The sequence below is a fragment of the Chiloscyllium plagiosum genome, unplaced genomic scaffold (genome assembly GCF_037043375.1).
Source record: "Chiloscyllium plagiosum isolate Xiang-an unplaced genomic scaffold, Cpla_swu_hap1 HiC_scaffold_12, whole genome shotgun sequence".
Lineage (NCBI taxonomy): Eukaryota > Metazoa > Chordata > Chondrichthyes > Orectolobiformes > Hemiscylliidae > Chiloscyllium > Chiloscyllium plagiosum.
The window spans coordinates 34730146-34746326 of record NW_028270150.1 but is presented as its reverse complement, the minus strand read 5'-3'; the positions used below and the strand labels follow the sequence as shown (position 1 = coordinate 34746326).

The window sequence follows — 16181 nt, the reverse complement described above, 5'->3', positions numbered from 1 at the left end:
CTTACTAATTTTACCTCTTATGCTCACATCCAAATCATTTTATATAAACGACAAAAAGTAATGGACCCAGCACTGATTCTTGTGGCACTCCACTGGTCACAGGCCTCCAGACTGAAAAACCAACCCTCCACTACCGCCCTCTATCTTCTACCTTTGAGCCAGTTCTGTATCCAAATGGCTAGTTCTCCCTGTATTCCATGAGATCTAACCTTGCTAACCAAATTCCCATGGGGAATCTTCCAATCCGCTTTGTTACTTCTTGAAAAAACTCAATCAAGTTTGTGAGATATGATTTCCCATGCACAAATCCATGTTGACTATCCCTAATCAGTCCTTGCCTTTCCAGATACATGTACATCCTGTCCTTCAAGGTGCCCTCCAACAACTTGCCCACCACTCACGTCAGGCTCACTGGTCTATAGTTCCCTGGCTTTTCCTTACCACCTTTCTTAAATAGTAGCACCATGTTAGCCAACCTCCAGTCTTCTGGCACCTCACCTGTGACTACAGATGATACAAGTATCTTAGCAAGGGGCCTAGCAAACCCTTCCCTAGCTTCCCACAGTGTTCTAGGCTATACCTGATCAGGTCCTGGGGATTTATCCACTTTTATGCATTTCAAGAAATAAACAAGTAATTTTTGGAGTGTAAGGCATACTGCAGCTCAGCGCTTGGGCCCCAGGTATTGACAATACATTTGGATAACTGAATCAAATATCATGTTTTCAAGTTTGCTGATGACACAAAAAAGTGAGTGATGAGGAGAATGTAAAGAGGCTTCAAGGTCATAGTGACAAATGAATAGCAGATGCAGTAATATGTAGGTAATTGTCCACTTCGGTAGGAGAAACAGAATGACAGACTATTATTAAAAAGGTGATAGATTGGGAAATATTGATCAAGTGTGTCCTTGTTCATGAGTCACCCAAAATAAGCATTCGGGTATGGTAAACATGTAGGCAAATGGTATGTTGGTCCTTATTCCAAGAAGATTTGAGTACAAGAGTAAATATATCTTACTGTAGCTATACAAGTCTGTGCTGAGACCGCATCTGGAATATTTTGTGCTGTTTTGGTCTCCTTTCCAAAGAAAAAAAATTACTTGCCATAATCAGAGTTCAGTGAATGTCCACCAAACTGATTTCTAGGATGACAGGTTTGTTTTATGACATGATATTGGTTTGACTGTATTCACTATATGTTAGAAGAATGAAAAGGGACCTTCCAGCTCAGTAAGCAAACTTACATCCAGAGCCTCAACCTGAGCTACAAACCTTCTCGAAATAAAAGGGATCTCAAAATCTCAAGATTTCACTCAGGTGGTGAAACTGTGGAATTGTCTACCATGGAAGGTTGTGGAAACCACTTTACTGAATATATTTAAGGAAGAAAAAGATTTCTAGAGGCATTGATGTGGATAAGAGTGGGAATGTCACTTAGAGGTTGAAGATCAGCCATAATCATGTCAAGTACTACTTCATAGGATCTGCACAGTAAGAGGCCATTTGACCCATCCAACCCTCTGAAGAGCATCCCACCAGATCCAGACATCCACCCTATCCCCATAAACCATCCTCCCCCAATTCTATTCCTGTAACCCTACATTTCCCATAGCTATTCCACCTAGCCAGCATAACCCTGCATGCTACAGCACAATTTAGCATGGCCAATCTACCTATTTCGATGTTTCTACACTTTCATTTCTAACTTCCAGCTCCAGTGTGGTGGGTGGGCTCACAATGATGACTTCAACTGCTTTGACCTACAATTCAAGTGTGTTGGCAAGAGATACATACTTATTAAAATGTCCTTCTTTAATGTGACTTGGTACACATTTTGTTTTATAATGCCTGTATGGACAACCTTCCAATATCTAATTACACTAAAGGTTAGATATAAGTGTTGCAGCAATGGAAGGCAATACAATTTAATATTCACAAAGATTTCAAAGAGACAGGGAAAGGGAACTGTTTAAAAATGTACAGATAAAAAGAAGCAGTTAAGAGTTAGGCTGAGTGAACTGTGACTTAGTGAATTTAGGATACAGCTGAATTGTTATCCAATGACCAAATGCTGAGTGGATTGAAGGAAAGTGTGAGGAGGATATGGTTGATTGATCAGCACCAATACTTCCAATAAAGAGGTGTCAATGGTAGCCATGATCTGGAGGTGCTAGTGTTGGACTGAGGTGAACAAAGTTAAAAATCACACAACCAGGTTATAGTCCGACAGGTTTATTTGGAAGTACTAGCTTTCTGAGTGCTGCTCCTTCATCAGTTAACTAGTGGGACAGGATCATAACACACAGAATTAATAGCAAAAGATCATAATGTCATGCAACTGATATGATATATTGAACACACCTAGATTGCTGTTAATTCTTTTATCTTTTAGAATGGGTTGCTGTATCAATTCATTAATATGTAAATCCCAGAACTTCTTTCAAGTCACATTCCCAAGATAACTTAAGGTTTTATAAAAGAAAGTGACAGCTCAGCTCAGACAATGCATTAAGGTGTGAGGTTAGGGTCTGTCTGTATTCCAATCTTGAGTCAGACTGGGACTATTTCCAAAGTAGAAAGTTATAAAATGTCACATAGATTGACTGCTTGCAGATTGTGTGCTTTTTCAACAAAACAGAATGTATCTCCAAATGCAAATTCACACCATAGACTTATGTGTGTGCATGCATGTGAGGGAAAGAGAGTGTGTGTGCACATGCTTGGTAGAGTGTGTCCGTGAGTGCAATGGACTTTAAACCTGTGAGAGGTGGAGGGTGGAGACTCTGTGGGATGTCTGTGTGTGTATGTGTGCGTGAAAGAGTGTGTGTGTATGTGTGCATGTGTGTCAGTATGTGTATGAGAGCATGTAGAGATGGAAATGTGTTGCTGGAAAAGCGCAGCAGGTCAGGCAGCATCTAGGGAACAAGAGAATCGACGTTTCGGGCATTAGCCCTTCTTCACTTTCTCCTATGAGAGCATGTAGTATGGTGGGGTCACCTGTAGTGTGACATGAAGCCGACGTCCCAGTTAAGGCCACCCTCATGGGTACCGAACTTGGCTATCAGCCTCTGCTCGGCCACTCTGCATTATTGTGTATCCCAAAATCCACCTTGGAGGATGGTCACCCTAAGATCTGAGGCCGAATGCCCCTGACTGCTGAAGTGTTTTCTGGCTAGGAGGGAACATCCCTGTCTGGTCATCGTTGCGCGATGTCCATTCATCTGTTGTCATAGCATCTGCTTCGTCTATGCCAATGTACCATGCCTTGCGGCATCCTTGCCTGCAGCTCTTCAGATAGACAATGTTGGCCAAGTCACATGAGCAACTGCTGCATACATGGCGGGTACTATTACACATGTAATAGTAGTATCCATGTCTTGCAGTGGTTGCCAGGACAGGGTTGTATGATGTTATGGTTGATGTTGTCCTGGAGGCTGGGCAGTTTGCTGCAAACAATGGTCTGTTTAAGGTTTGGCAGTTGTTTAAAAGCGAGAAGTGGAGGAGTGGGGAAGGTCTTGGCGAGGTGCTCATCCTCATTGATAATGTGTTACAGGCTGCTAAGAACATAAGGTAGTTTCTCTGCTCCCCGTGAAGTACTGGACAACCAATCTTGAAGGAGCAGCGCTCCAAAAGCTAGTGCTTCCAAATAAATCTGTTGGACTATAACCTGGTGTTGTGTGATTTTTAACTTTGTCCAATAAAGAGAAACACCAAAGATGATTAAAACGAGATGATGTCTAAAGAAGTTGGTGGGGGATGTAAATAAAGGACGAGATTGGAAAAAAAAAGTTAAAAAAAGCTGGGGGAAGGCTAGGGAACTTCAGTTATACATCCAAATTAAGCAGAGTCAGTATTTTTGATAGAGGGGCTGACCGATGACAAATTGAGTGAAGAACCGTGGGTAGGAATAAAGTTGACATGGAGGTCGATAACCCCGTTCATAAAAAATACGCCATCAAAAACTGCCCTTTAAAAAGAGCAAAAGCACAAAAAAGTACTCGATAAAAAAGACACAAATGTAGTTGCAATGGTCTCTTCGAAGCTCATTAAGTACTGAAGTCCTCCTAAGCAGTGGCACTGTGGAGCATTACACGTTGTGTCCACGAGCAGGGCTATAAGTAAATTTTAAAATAAAGTGAAGCGTCACTGGACTTGAAACATCGACTCTGCTTTCTGTCTACAGATGCTGCCAACTCTGCCGAGTTTCTTCAACAAAATCTGCATTTGTTAAAAAAAATGCTTTAAGATCAATGCTAATATTGGTATTTGGGTGTTTGTTATCACGTGAAATTCTCGCACCTGGACGGAAGTCAGATTTGGGGTTTGGTCTTGGCTTTAAGGTCTATGGGTGAGAGTATTCTATAGCTGGTTATTTGGTAATAAACAAAAGCTGTCTGACTTTAATGAGACTGTAATGTAGAAGGGTTTTGGTTCCGACTGGAAGTGTTTAGAATATATTCAAGTTGAGTAAGGAACCTCCCCTTCCCTTCCCTCGAGAAGCTCTCGTTCGCTGACATCGATGTTGTTCCTGTACCTGTAAAGACATGCGTCGAAGATTAATTACTGCGTGAAAATAGTTCCTGCGGTTCACTTTTGTGCTAGTTGCTGGAAACCTTTTGCTTCATGTGAAAATCCTCGATTATAGGCATAAGGATGTTGAGGTAAACTGCAAGTGGCTTTTATCCTCTTAGTTTACTTTCTGCTTTGAGTTCGGGCATATTGTATCTTTCTTTCAGTATCATAAAGTAAGTTTCTGTCCGCCCATGTCTGCTTCGGCTGTGAAACAAAATCGGATTCTTTGCCAGTCATATTCCAAATTTTACGTAATATGAGAGGTTGTTGAGAGACTTTAGGCACCCACTTTGGAGTTAGCGTTAAGGTTGATGTCAGTTGGATATTCTTAAAGGTGAATAGAAAGTCTTAAGAGTTTTCTTTAAATGCGAGTTTAATACCTTCCTCGGCATAATTGGTAAACTAACCTGTTCGAAATGACATGAAATGAATTGATTTTTTAAAAAAAACTCTCGCTGCTTTCTTCAATTTGAATATTGTAATTTGAGCCTTGTTCCTAAACTAGCTCGAATTCGGCCAAATTTTCTCTTCTCTGTCTCTCTCGGGCACTTCCTGATTGTTAGTTGGCTGTCTGCCACCCTTTTTTTCTCTCCAGACTCGTTACCTTTCCCTAAACGTTTAGTTACTGCATTGGACAAGCGGTGTTCTAACTTGTTGTTAAGGGATTATTTTCTTACGTGAGATAGAGCAAAGAATACTGAGTGGAATGTGAGTGGAAAAACTTCATGAATTCATGAAAAGCGCATACTTTAATATATCGATAATGATTAAGAAATTATAGACGATTCTTGAGCAAAGCTGTCAAATTTGTTTTTATTGTGAACATCTTTAAAGACTCAAAGTTCAGTTAAAATGATTCTAAAACACAACGTAAGGGAAAATTGAAGTGTTTAAATATTGTATAAAAGTTTCGCCATCTTGGTAGGAATTTACATCTGCTTAATTGTAAATCTTAGACATTATAAAAATGGGATTTGTGGGCTTGCCCAACATGTCAGCCCTTTTTACATTTAGTGCTTTAAACATATTAACAGTGTTGTGGGAATGAGATTTCTGTGAACTCATTAGAATGAAGAACAATTCAAAGTTTGGGAGCAGATTTGTAGCTTGGGTGCTTGTTGTTGTGGTTCTGTTCGCCGAGCTGGGAATTTGTTTCGTCCCCTGTCTAGGTGACATCCTCAGTGTTTGGGAGCCTCCTGTGAAGCGCTTCTGTGATGTTTCCTCCGGTATTTATAGTGATATAAATACCGAAGGAAACATCACAGAAGCGCTTCACAGGAGGCTCCGAAGCACTGAGGATGTCACCTAGACAGGACGAAACGTCTGCAACACAAATTCCCAGCTAGGTGAACAGAACCACAACAATGAAGAACAATGAAAGGTGGCCATCTGAAACATACAAGATTGTTAGCTTGATAGGATAGATGCAGAAAAAGTTGTTACCCCGTTCTGGAAGAGCCTAGGGTCAGGGGGTATAAACTCAATCAAGGGTTGCACGTTTAAGACATACATGATGAGGAATTTCTCATAAATTCATACAGCAGGGAAACAGGCCCTTCGGTCCAACCAGTCTATGCCAAACATAATCCCAAACAAAACTGGTCCCACCTGCCTGCTCCTGACTCATATCCCTCCAAACCTTTCCCATTCATGGAGTTATACAAATGTCTTTTGTAATTGTGTCCACATCCTCTGTGCCCTCTGGAGGTTCATCTGTGAACGAAACTCTGCTTTTTTTAAAATAGCCTCTCGTACCTTTTTTTAAATCTGTCTCCTGGTTGTGAATCTGTGGAATTCTTTACAACAGAGAGCTGCTGAGACTGGGTTATTAACTATGTTCAAGGCTGAGACAGATAGATTCTTACTGAGTACAGGAATGAAGGGTTATGGGAAAAGGCAGGAAAGTGAAAATAAGGATTATCAGATCAGTCCCGATTTAATTGAATGGTGGAGCAGACTTGATGGGCCGAATGTCCCCCTACTGCTCCTGTGTCTTGGTCTAGCTCTTACCACTGTCTTATTAGCATTTGGAAGTCACCTTGATAAAAAGCAATAATTTGCCAACTTAACCTGCAAGGAGCAAGTGTAACCCTTTTTTAAAATAAGAGAATGTGGCAGTCAAGCTAATTCACTGCTCTCTAATTATTTTTAAAGGGCTGAATCTTTATTATAAGTTTTATGGCAGTTGTTTGTTTTTGTTTTCTCATCAACTTGCTCTGAGATGTTATTACTCACCTCTGGAGCAGGTAAGATTTTAACCCAGCCTTCCTGGCTCAGATGGGATGCATGAGAACACTAAGATGTTTTTAATCGATCTGTTCAGACATGTTATGATACATGTCTAGAGCATGTGGCATTGAACGTGGATCTTTCCCAAAAGTAGGCACAACGGCATGAGACTTCTCTTATGGGGACTGAACTGCTGAAATTCAAGCTTTTAATACTTGTGCAAGAGACTGCTAATTTCCAAACAGAGATTTCTGGTTAGTATGACTGGGCAGAGTGCCTCACGTGGCAAGGATGAAAACTCAATCCTGACTTTCTACTTTTGACTCATTTGATTTTAAGAAAGCTTTGACAAAGTCCAGCATGAAATGCTAGTTAACAAAATGGAGACTGACTAATGGAATAAGAGGCACACTGTCAGCTTGGATGAAACAATTATGTTAGGAACAGTATTATTTTCGGACCATTCAGAAGGTGACCAAACAGGTGGATGAGGGTAAAGCGGTTGATGTGGTGTATATGGATTTCAGCAAGATGTTTTGATAAGGTTCCTCACGGTAGGCGATTGCACAAAATACAGAGGCATGGGATTAAGGGTGATTTAGTGGTTTGGAGCAGAAATTGGTACCTGAAAGAAGACAGGGTGGTGATTGATGGGAAATATTCACTCTGGAGTTCAGTTACTAGTGGTGTACTGCAGGAATCTGTTTGGGGCCGTTGTTCTTTGTCATTTTTATAAATGACCTGGATGAGGGCATAGATGGATGGGTTAGAAAATTTGTGGATGACGCTAAGATCAATAGAGTTGTGAATAGTGACGAAGGATGTTGTAGGTTACAGAGGGACATAGATAAGTTGCAGAACTGGGTGGAGAGGTGGCAAATGGAGTTTAATGCGGAAAAGTGTGAGGTGATTCACTTTGAAAAAAGTAACCGGAATAAAGAGTATTGGTCTAATGGTAAGATTCTTGGTAGGATAGATGAGTAGAGAGATCTCTCTGTCCACATATGTAGATCCTTGAAAGTTACCACCCAGGTTGATAGGGTTGTTAAGAAGGCAGATGGTGTGTTAACTTTTATTGGTAGAGGGATCGAGTTTCGGAGCCATGACCATCATGCTGCAGCTGTACAAACCTCTGGTGCAGCCCCACTTGGAGTATTGTGTACTGTTCTGGTCACCGCGTTATAGGAAGAATGTGGAAGCTTTGGAAAGGGTTCAGAGGAGATTTACTAGGATATTGTCTGGTATGGAGGGAAGGTCTTGTGAGGAAAGGCTGAGGGACCTGAGGCTGTTTTTGTTAAAAGAGGTTGAGAGGTGACTTAATTGAGACACATAAGATAATCAGAGGGTTTGATAGGGTGGACAGTGAGAGCCTTTTTCCATGGGTGGCAATGGTTAGCATGAGTGGACATTAGCATTAAATTCAGGGGTGATAGATGTAGGACAGATATCAGAGGTAGTTTCTTTACTTAGTAGTAGTAGGGGCATGGAACGCACTGCCTGCAACAATAGTAGCTGAAAAATGTGTTGCTGGAAAGATGCAGCAGGTCAGGCAGCATCCAAGGAGCAGGAGAATCGACTATTTCGGGCATAAACCCTTCTTCAGGCTTATGCCCGAAACGTCAATTCTCCTGCTCCTTGGATGCTGCCTGACCTGAGCTTTTCCAGCAACACATTTTTCAGCTCTGATCTCCAGCATCTGCAGTCCTCACTTTATCCTACAACAATAGTAGACTTGCCAACTTTAAGGACGTTTCAAATTGTCATTGTATAGGCATATAGACGAGAATGGAATTGTATAGGTTAGATGGGCTTCAGATTGGCTTCACAGGTCGGTGCAGCATTGAGGGCCGAAGGGCCTGTACGGCGCTGTAATGTTGTATGTTCTATTCAGTACAATTTACATCTGTTGAAGTTGACCATGTCCACAGGCAGCAAGACCTGAACAAATTGTGCATTTGGGCTGATGAGTCTTTGCACAACACACCGCCAACATAAAGGAATCTATCCATCTCTTCTTGACATTTAATGGCACTGCCATTATTCAGTCTCCTGCTGTTAACATTCTGTGGGTTATCATTGACCAGAATCTGAACTGGACCAGCCACATAAATACTCTGATTACAAGAGTTAGTCAGACATTGGGAATTCTGTGGCAAGTAAGACATCTTCTGACTCCCCATGCATATCTGTCAACTATAATGCAGAAATTGGGAGTGTAATGGAATGCTTTCCAGTTGCTTGGATGAATGCATATCTAATGGCATTCTAGAAGCTCACCACCTCCAGCACAAGAGGCCCACTTGATTAGCATATCCTCCATTTCTGATCCATTGTGACAGCAGTATATACCATCCACAAGATGCATAGCAGCAATTTGCCAATCCTCTTTCAACAAAGCCTTCCAAATGTGAGACGTATTTCACCTGGAAAGGCAAGTGCAACTGATGTAAGTGCTCGTGTTCCAACCAAGCCATACATCATTCTGACTTGGAAGTGTGTCACTGTTTGTCAGAATCCTGGGACTTCCTAACAGCATTTGGTGTACCTATCACCATCATTGTCAAAACAAACACTCCTTGAGCTGCATTATTCAAGAAGACAGCTCACCACCACTTTTAAGGGCAATTAGGGATGGGCAACACATACTGATCTAGCCAGCAAAAATAAACTAAAATTAGAATTTAAAAAGTCAAGATGTTAATATTTGTTCAAAAAAGGGAGTACAAATCTGTTACAGCAGCACCATATGGAAGCAGAATTGGCAGGCTGTCCGCCCTAGTCCAACACCGGCACCTCCACATCACAAGTAGGAGGAGGTAATTTTAAAGTTCAAAGTGACATATTTCAGTAGAAGGGATAAGAAGAGGCAATAAATGGCACTGTTCAAAAAAGGGAGTAGGGACAGAGGGACCTGTATGTAAATATTTTAAATAGGAGAATTGAATACAAAGCAGGGAAACTGTTCTGAACCCGTTAATGCTCTGGTTATCACATGACTAAAAGATGGCAAAATGTAATGATTTTTAAGCAGTGCCTTTTTCAGAGGTTACATTGGAGTATTAGCTGAATTGTTACAGGGATGAAGGATTTTAGTGACACAGTTAGGTTGGTATCCTTTTGACACAGTTAGGTCTCCTTTTGAGCAAAGAAGGTTGTAATGAGATCTGAATGCATTCCACAAGATTCTGAATTGGTCAAGTTAAAGCAGACAAAAGCTGTTCCGATTAGCTGATGGTACAAAAACTTGACACAGATTTAAGGTTTTGGGCTGAGGATATGGTGTTGGGAGGGGGAAGTTTTGGTAACTTACAGGAAGTATAAATGAACTGAGTATTATTATTTAAATATAAAAAGACAGAAGAAAGCTAAAGAGCAGGAGGGTTTGCAAGTCCTCGCTGATGAATCACAAAAAGCTAGCATCTGAGTTCAATGGGTAATAGGGAAGGCAACTGGAATGCTGACATCCCTGATGAAGGACTTATGCCCGAAACATCAACTCTCCTGCTTCTCGGTTGCTGCCTGACCTGCTACGCTTTTCCAGCACCACACTTTTTGACTCTGAGTATCCAGTATCTGTAGTCCTCACTTTCTTAAGTGGAATGCTGGCCTTTTATTTCGGAAGGGATGGAATGCAAAAGCATGAGGTTTTGCTATAACTACAAGATGCTAGTCAGATCACAGCTGCAATACTGTGAACAGTTTTGGACTCCTCATTTCAGGAAAGATATATGCTGGCATTGGAGGCAATCCAAAGAAGTTTCATTTAGGTGTGGAGGGACTGTCCTTAGATATTTTGTAATCAAGCTCTTCAGAGAGCTTATTGCAAAGCTGTGGCGCAGGAGAGATTTGAACCTGGGTGTCGTGACTCAGTTGTAGGGGCATTACTACTGTGTCACCACAGAGCCCACCATGGGCGACACGGTGGCACAGTGGTTAGCACTGCTGCCTTACAGCGCCAGAGACACGGGTTCAATTCCTGCCTCAGGCAACTCTCTGTGTGGAGTTTGCACATTCTCCCCGTGTCTGCGTGGGTTTTCTCCAGGTGCTCTGGTTTCCTCCCACAGTCCAAAAATGTGCAGGTTAGGTGAATTGACCATGCTAAATTGCTCGAAGTGTTAGGTGAAGGGATAAATGTAGGGGAATGGGTCTGGGTGGGTTGCGGGTCGGTGTGGACTTGTTGGGCCGAAGGGCCTGTAAGTAATCTTAAAAAAAAAAGCTATCTTTTGAAGAGAGGTTGAATAGATTAGACCTGCACTCACTGGAATAGAGAGAATGAGAGATGACCATTTATTGAAACGTACAAGATTCATAAATTACATAACGGAGTAGATGCAGAAGGCTGGTTTCCCCCGTAGGAGAGTCTAGGACCAGAATGCATAATCTCAGAATAATCTCACACATGTAAGGCAGATGAGGAGAAATTTCTTCTCTTGAGAGAGTTGTGAATCTGTGGAATTCTTTATCGCAGAGGGTGATTATGTATATTCAAGGTGGAAATTGACAGACTTTTTCTCAGGAAGGGAATGGCAGGAAAGTGGATTATCCAATCAGCCATGATCTCAATGGTGGAGCAGATTTGATGAGCTGAGTGGCCCACTTCTGCTTCTATGTTTTACGGTCTTAAGGTGAGGAAGTAGGTTTTACTGCAGTGAATGTAATGACCTGGAGAATGCTGAGGAGATGAATGATTTCATAAGAAAATTGGGCAGGCATTTAAAGGAATTGAACTTGCAGGGTTACATCAGAATGCAATGGTCCATACAGTTTCTGGGGAATAAGTATAGAAGAAGCCCTTTGGCCCATCGAGTCTGCACTGACAAAACAGTTACTCTAAATCTACACCAGTCTCACTCCCAGCACTCATCCCAAAGCCTTGAAAGGATATTTCGAATATACATCCATGTGCTTTGTAAAGGTTGTGAGATTTGCAGCCTAACTACCCCCCTCCTGTGCTGTAATGCATCTGTGAAGCTGACACTGACTGTGAGTGCAAGTGTAATTGAATTCTACTGTAACTGTTCAACAGTGGCATACTTATTAGAGTAATGGGAAGAGAATTTTGATTCACTTTCCTTGAAATCTCTATTCTTTGGCCATGATCTGTAAATTTATAATTGTTTATTGTAGTCCGTATAGTATGAAATGTTGACCATTTTCAGGTGACCCATTCTATGGTCTTTAATAGTTTATAAAAACAAGTCGATACTAAGCCATACCTCAAGCGACAGAATTATCAGTGAATTGAGCTAATAATTGCTTTGAATTTTTAGGTATAGTAGCAACTACAATGATTTGACTAAAGGTCAGTTGCCTGTAGTGCCTTTGTAATTTTGTGAATTTAATTGCTTTATAAATAAAGTAAAACGTTGTAAACAATCTTCCTGGTGATGTCAGTGTTTAGAAACTCTTGCTTGCAGGAAGGTTATTCAGTTTAACACTAGGGACCACGTTTTTCAATTTCTTTTCCTCCATCCAATCAACCAACTAAATCTTGTGTTGAGCCAGTTTGTACGTCTGGTGATTTTATATGGAAGTGAAATCCACTGACACACCATTGTGTGAAAACTTTCTTCTGTAACTGTGTAGATTTCAGTCTCTGAGCAAGTGAGGGAGTTGAGGGGAAAAAGAGAAAGCGATCTTCAGTTGCTTGCGCTTTTCCTAAAAGCTTTCAGACTCTAGGAATTTATCCTTGTTTTGTAATAGAAGGAGCAGGTTAGTTGGTGAGTGTTTGGTAAGTAACTAAGGTCTAGTCTATTAAGACTTGATATAACATATCAACTGGTGGTAAGGTTTCTTAAAAGATGTAAAAAATATAATAAGATTAAGGAACTACTTTATAATGACATTTACAGGCAATTAAGGATTGCAGGGCAGGTGATGTGTCAAAGTGGTAGCACATGGTGGGGGGCACCTGGATGCCAGTTGCTCTAGGTGATCACATGGGTGATAACTGAATAGGACATGGCCAGTAGAGTTTTGGATGACCTCAAGAATTGTTTTTCTGTATTGTAGGTATGTGGGCTTCTCTTGGCATCCATTTTTATTGCCTGTCCCAATTGTCTTTAAGAAGATTGTGGTGAGATGTGGATAGACTCTCACTGCCATTGAGGAGGGAATTCTAGGATTTTCATCCAGTGACACTGAAGGAATGGAGACATATTTCTAAGTCCAGATCATGAGTGGCTTGGAGGAGAACTTGCAGGTGGTGGTGTTCCCATATATCTGCTGCCCTTGTCCTAGTAGATGAAAGTCATGTGTGGTTGGAAAATGCTGTCTATTTTGAATTTCAGCAGTGCATCTCGTAGACTATACACCACACTAGTGTTACTGTCCGTGGTGGAAGGAGTGGATGTGGTGCCAGTCAAACGTGTTGCTTTGACCAAGATGGTGTCAAGCTTCTTGAGTTTTGCTGGCGTTGCACCCCTCAAAGCAAGTGGGAAGTATTTCATGACTCTCCCGACTTATGCCTTGTGGATAGGGAACAGTTTTTGAAAAGCTGGGTGGTGAATTATGCAATACAATATTCACAGCCTCTGGCCTGCTCTTGTTGCCAGGGTATTTATATGTTAGTACATATCAGTTTCTGGTCAACAGTGACCTGAGGGTGTTCTGAGTATCGCCCTGTTCCCACCTCTGTCGAAACAAACGCTCAGCGACACAGTATGGTTCTACCTTTCTTTTATTCCGGGCCCTGGAGAGAGAGAACGATTGCCCATGTGCACAGAGACATGAGTTCTCGGTCTTCTCTCAAACAGCAGATTCTTAATGAATTATATAGTCACTTACAGGGAGCAGCGTACAAGTAAGGCAACATCTATATGATTGGCTGACCGTTACAATCAGAGAGCACCAACAGTAAAGATTAAACTATCTGTAGTCATACAATGAATGTTCTTAACCTTGTTAACTGGCTTCACATAATGAATTATTTTCACCTTGTTAACTGGCTTTCCGTAATGAATGCATTTTCATCTCATTAACCCACTAACCTCGCCTCCAGCACCTCATTGCTTACTGCAAGTTCTTATCTGATCCAAGTCATGCGAGCTGAGCCTTTGTCTCACAAACCCAAAACTGAACTCTTTCCCCACCTGCTCTTACTTTATACACTTTCTCATTCCCTCCTTTTATCATTTCATGATAACCAATGGCATAGAGGCCGTCCTCATTGCTGTTGTCACTTGATTCCTCAACAGCCAGGTATCGGATCCCCAAAACCTGTTGGAAATATTCCCTGCATGGAGTCTATCATTCAATGTAAGATGCAATTCAGAATAGCTATTCCCAGGAAGATTTCTATTATAATCACCCCTGTGTAAATAGCCATGTTGACTAACCAGTCCTTCCATCCTCTGAGCCCCCAGTTTCCCCTTTTTTATAGACCTTAATTGTTCATCTATCTTGTAGATATAGTGGCTGACATTAGCTGTGACATCGTCCAGACCCATGATGCATTTGTCCTGTACTATAAGGCAAATACCATCTTGACTGGCGAGGAGGTGATCCAATGTATAGTGAATTTTGCATGGAGAAATGTCTGAGTTGGTTCAGGTTCTGGGTGATGACCTTGAGCGCTCCATGGGTAGCGTTGCCCAGCATGGTCAGTCTGCATTCAAGATAGTTACGGTTATGGGCGGCCATGTTGGCCCCAGAAACCCCAAGGGAGAAAAAGCCTGCTGCACGGTAACCAGCTGTCTGTCTAGCAGTAAGGGTGGAAAGGTCTGCCGGCAGCGCAAAACTTCTCGGAGACATCATGCTTCTGGCGGCCGCGTACTGGTCCACAATGCCTAAGAAAGGGTACTGTTCTGGGAAGTAGGGTGCCAAGGGCCACTGAGTGAGGGTAAGGGAGCTCTAGGAAGTTTGTGGCTGTACTGTTAAAGAAGTAGTAGTAGCCTGAGTCTGTAAAAAGGGTTATCAACAGTGTTAATCGTGAAAGTAATCATGATTAATCCAGGCAAATGTGGCACCAGAGGGACATAAGACCTCCTTAACTCCTCCTCTGTTTTGAGCAAGGACAATAACACAGGCATCTATGGTGAGGTGGGTACGATTGACTTTACCACATAGGAGCTGTTTTCCTCTTTTGAAGGGAACACCATTGGACGTGTCACAATTGCAGTTAGCACCTTACATGTCCTGGGTAGGCCCGCACTTGTGACGGTGGCAGGAACGGTAAAGGCAAGAGGTTTTCTCATCGCAAATGAACACTTCCGAACATTCCCATCCATGACCAGTGAAGCACCTTTCGTATCCCCGGTGGTTACTGGGGAATTTCCCTCTTTTGTCTTCCCCCTTCAGCCAGTCTCTGTCTATGTGGTTAAAAGGATGGGGAAGATACAGGCAGTCTGCCATGGGGGCCTGTGCAGGTTCATACTGAAGAGTTATTCTTCAGGACCGTGGCAAACTATTACTGACCAGAGCGCACTGGTAGTTTAGGCTACAGTCCCACTGAGGGAAAATGGAGAAAGGAGAGTGGCCGAGGGAAACAGGCAATGATGCCGTAACTGTACAGCCGTTGGTAGACCTAATAGAAATAATTGCTGGCCGCGTATTCTTGAATGGTCAATACTGGTTGTTGTTTATTGGGGAGGACTCTGTGGGACTGAGTCATGGATATTGGTGGGGGGGGGGGATATCTTTTGCAGGGAGGGGTTATTTTCCAGAGCCTCCCTATAGCACCTACCGTCATACAATAGGTGATGGTCTCTCCCTTCCAGGGGGTCACTCCTGCAGATAAATTCAAACTTGCAGCCCCAATACAAACACAAGAGTTGCCACAGACTCCTTTGGTCCAGGATCAACTTGTGATCTGTTTGGGCAAGCAATCCATTACAGTAATCAATTTTAGTAACATTGCATATCCCAAACAGGTTCCCTTGCTTATTGGAACACGTTAGAACGTCTCCCCTGCATAAATGATGAACCCAGTTACATCTACCCAGCCTGCAAATCTTGACCCTCCCTTCGGTACCCTGGCTAAAGTAGACATATCCCTGCTAAGCCTATCATAATGCTAATCTCCCTTGACAACCCAATCCCATCACCTCACAGGAGGCAAGTTTAGAGGAAGGCGGTGTATCAGTAGCAAAGCAGGCAATACAGAAGGACAGATTAAAGTTTTTATCAGTCCTCCTTAGTCCTTCTCCTCCTTCCCTGGTCCGTCATCCACTGTTTACAGTCACTCAGGTGAATTCCAGCGATCCCTTCCTTTGACTGTCACTGCAGTGGGGGTTTAGAGCAACACCTGGAATGATCCTTTCTAGGGGGGGTCCCAGCTTCAGCCTTTCCCAGTCTCTGATTGGGCCTCACTCGCCAGTCCCTACTCCTTCCCAGTCACGTCATGATCCGGTGGGGTGGGGGGGGGGGAAAGGAGTGGTT

The 16181-nt window shown here is 42.4% G+C and overlaps 1 protein-coding gene across 3 annotated transcripts in view; it reads left to right on the top strand.

Annotated features, from left to right (window-relative positions):
- Positions 1-4291: 4291 nt before the first annotated feature.
- LOC122555309 (E3 ubiquitin ligase TRAF3IP2-like) overlaps positions 4292-16181 on the top strand; it is a 71441-nt gene continuing 59551 nt past the window's right edge. For 2 of the 3 annotated variants that reach the window (XM_087992612.1, XM_087992611.1), the window contains exon 1: positions 4294-4663. Coding sequence is in view for 1 of the 3 variants with exons in the window: in XM_043701176.2 (XP_043557111.1) it covers positions 4656-4663 (8 nt within the window). In the remaining 2 variants the exon portion in view is untranslated. Of the gene's footprint in view, positions 4664-16181 lie in introns of all 3 variants that reach the window. The other variant, XM_043701176.2, reaches the window with a different exon arrangement.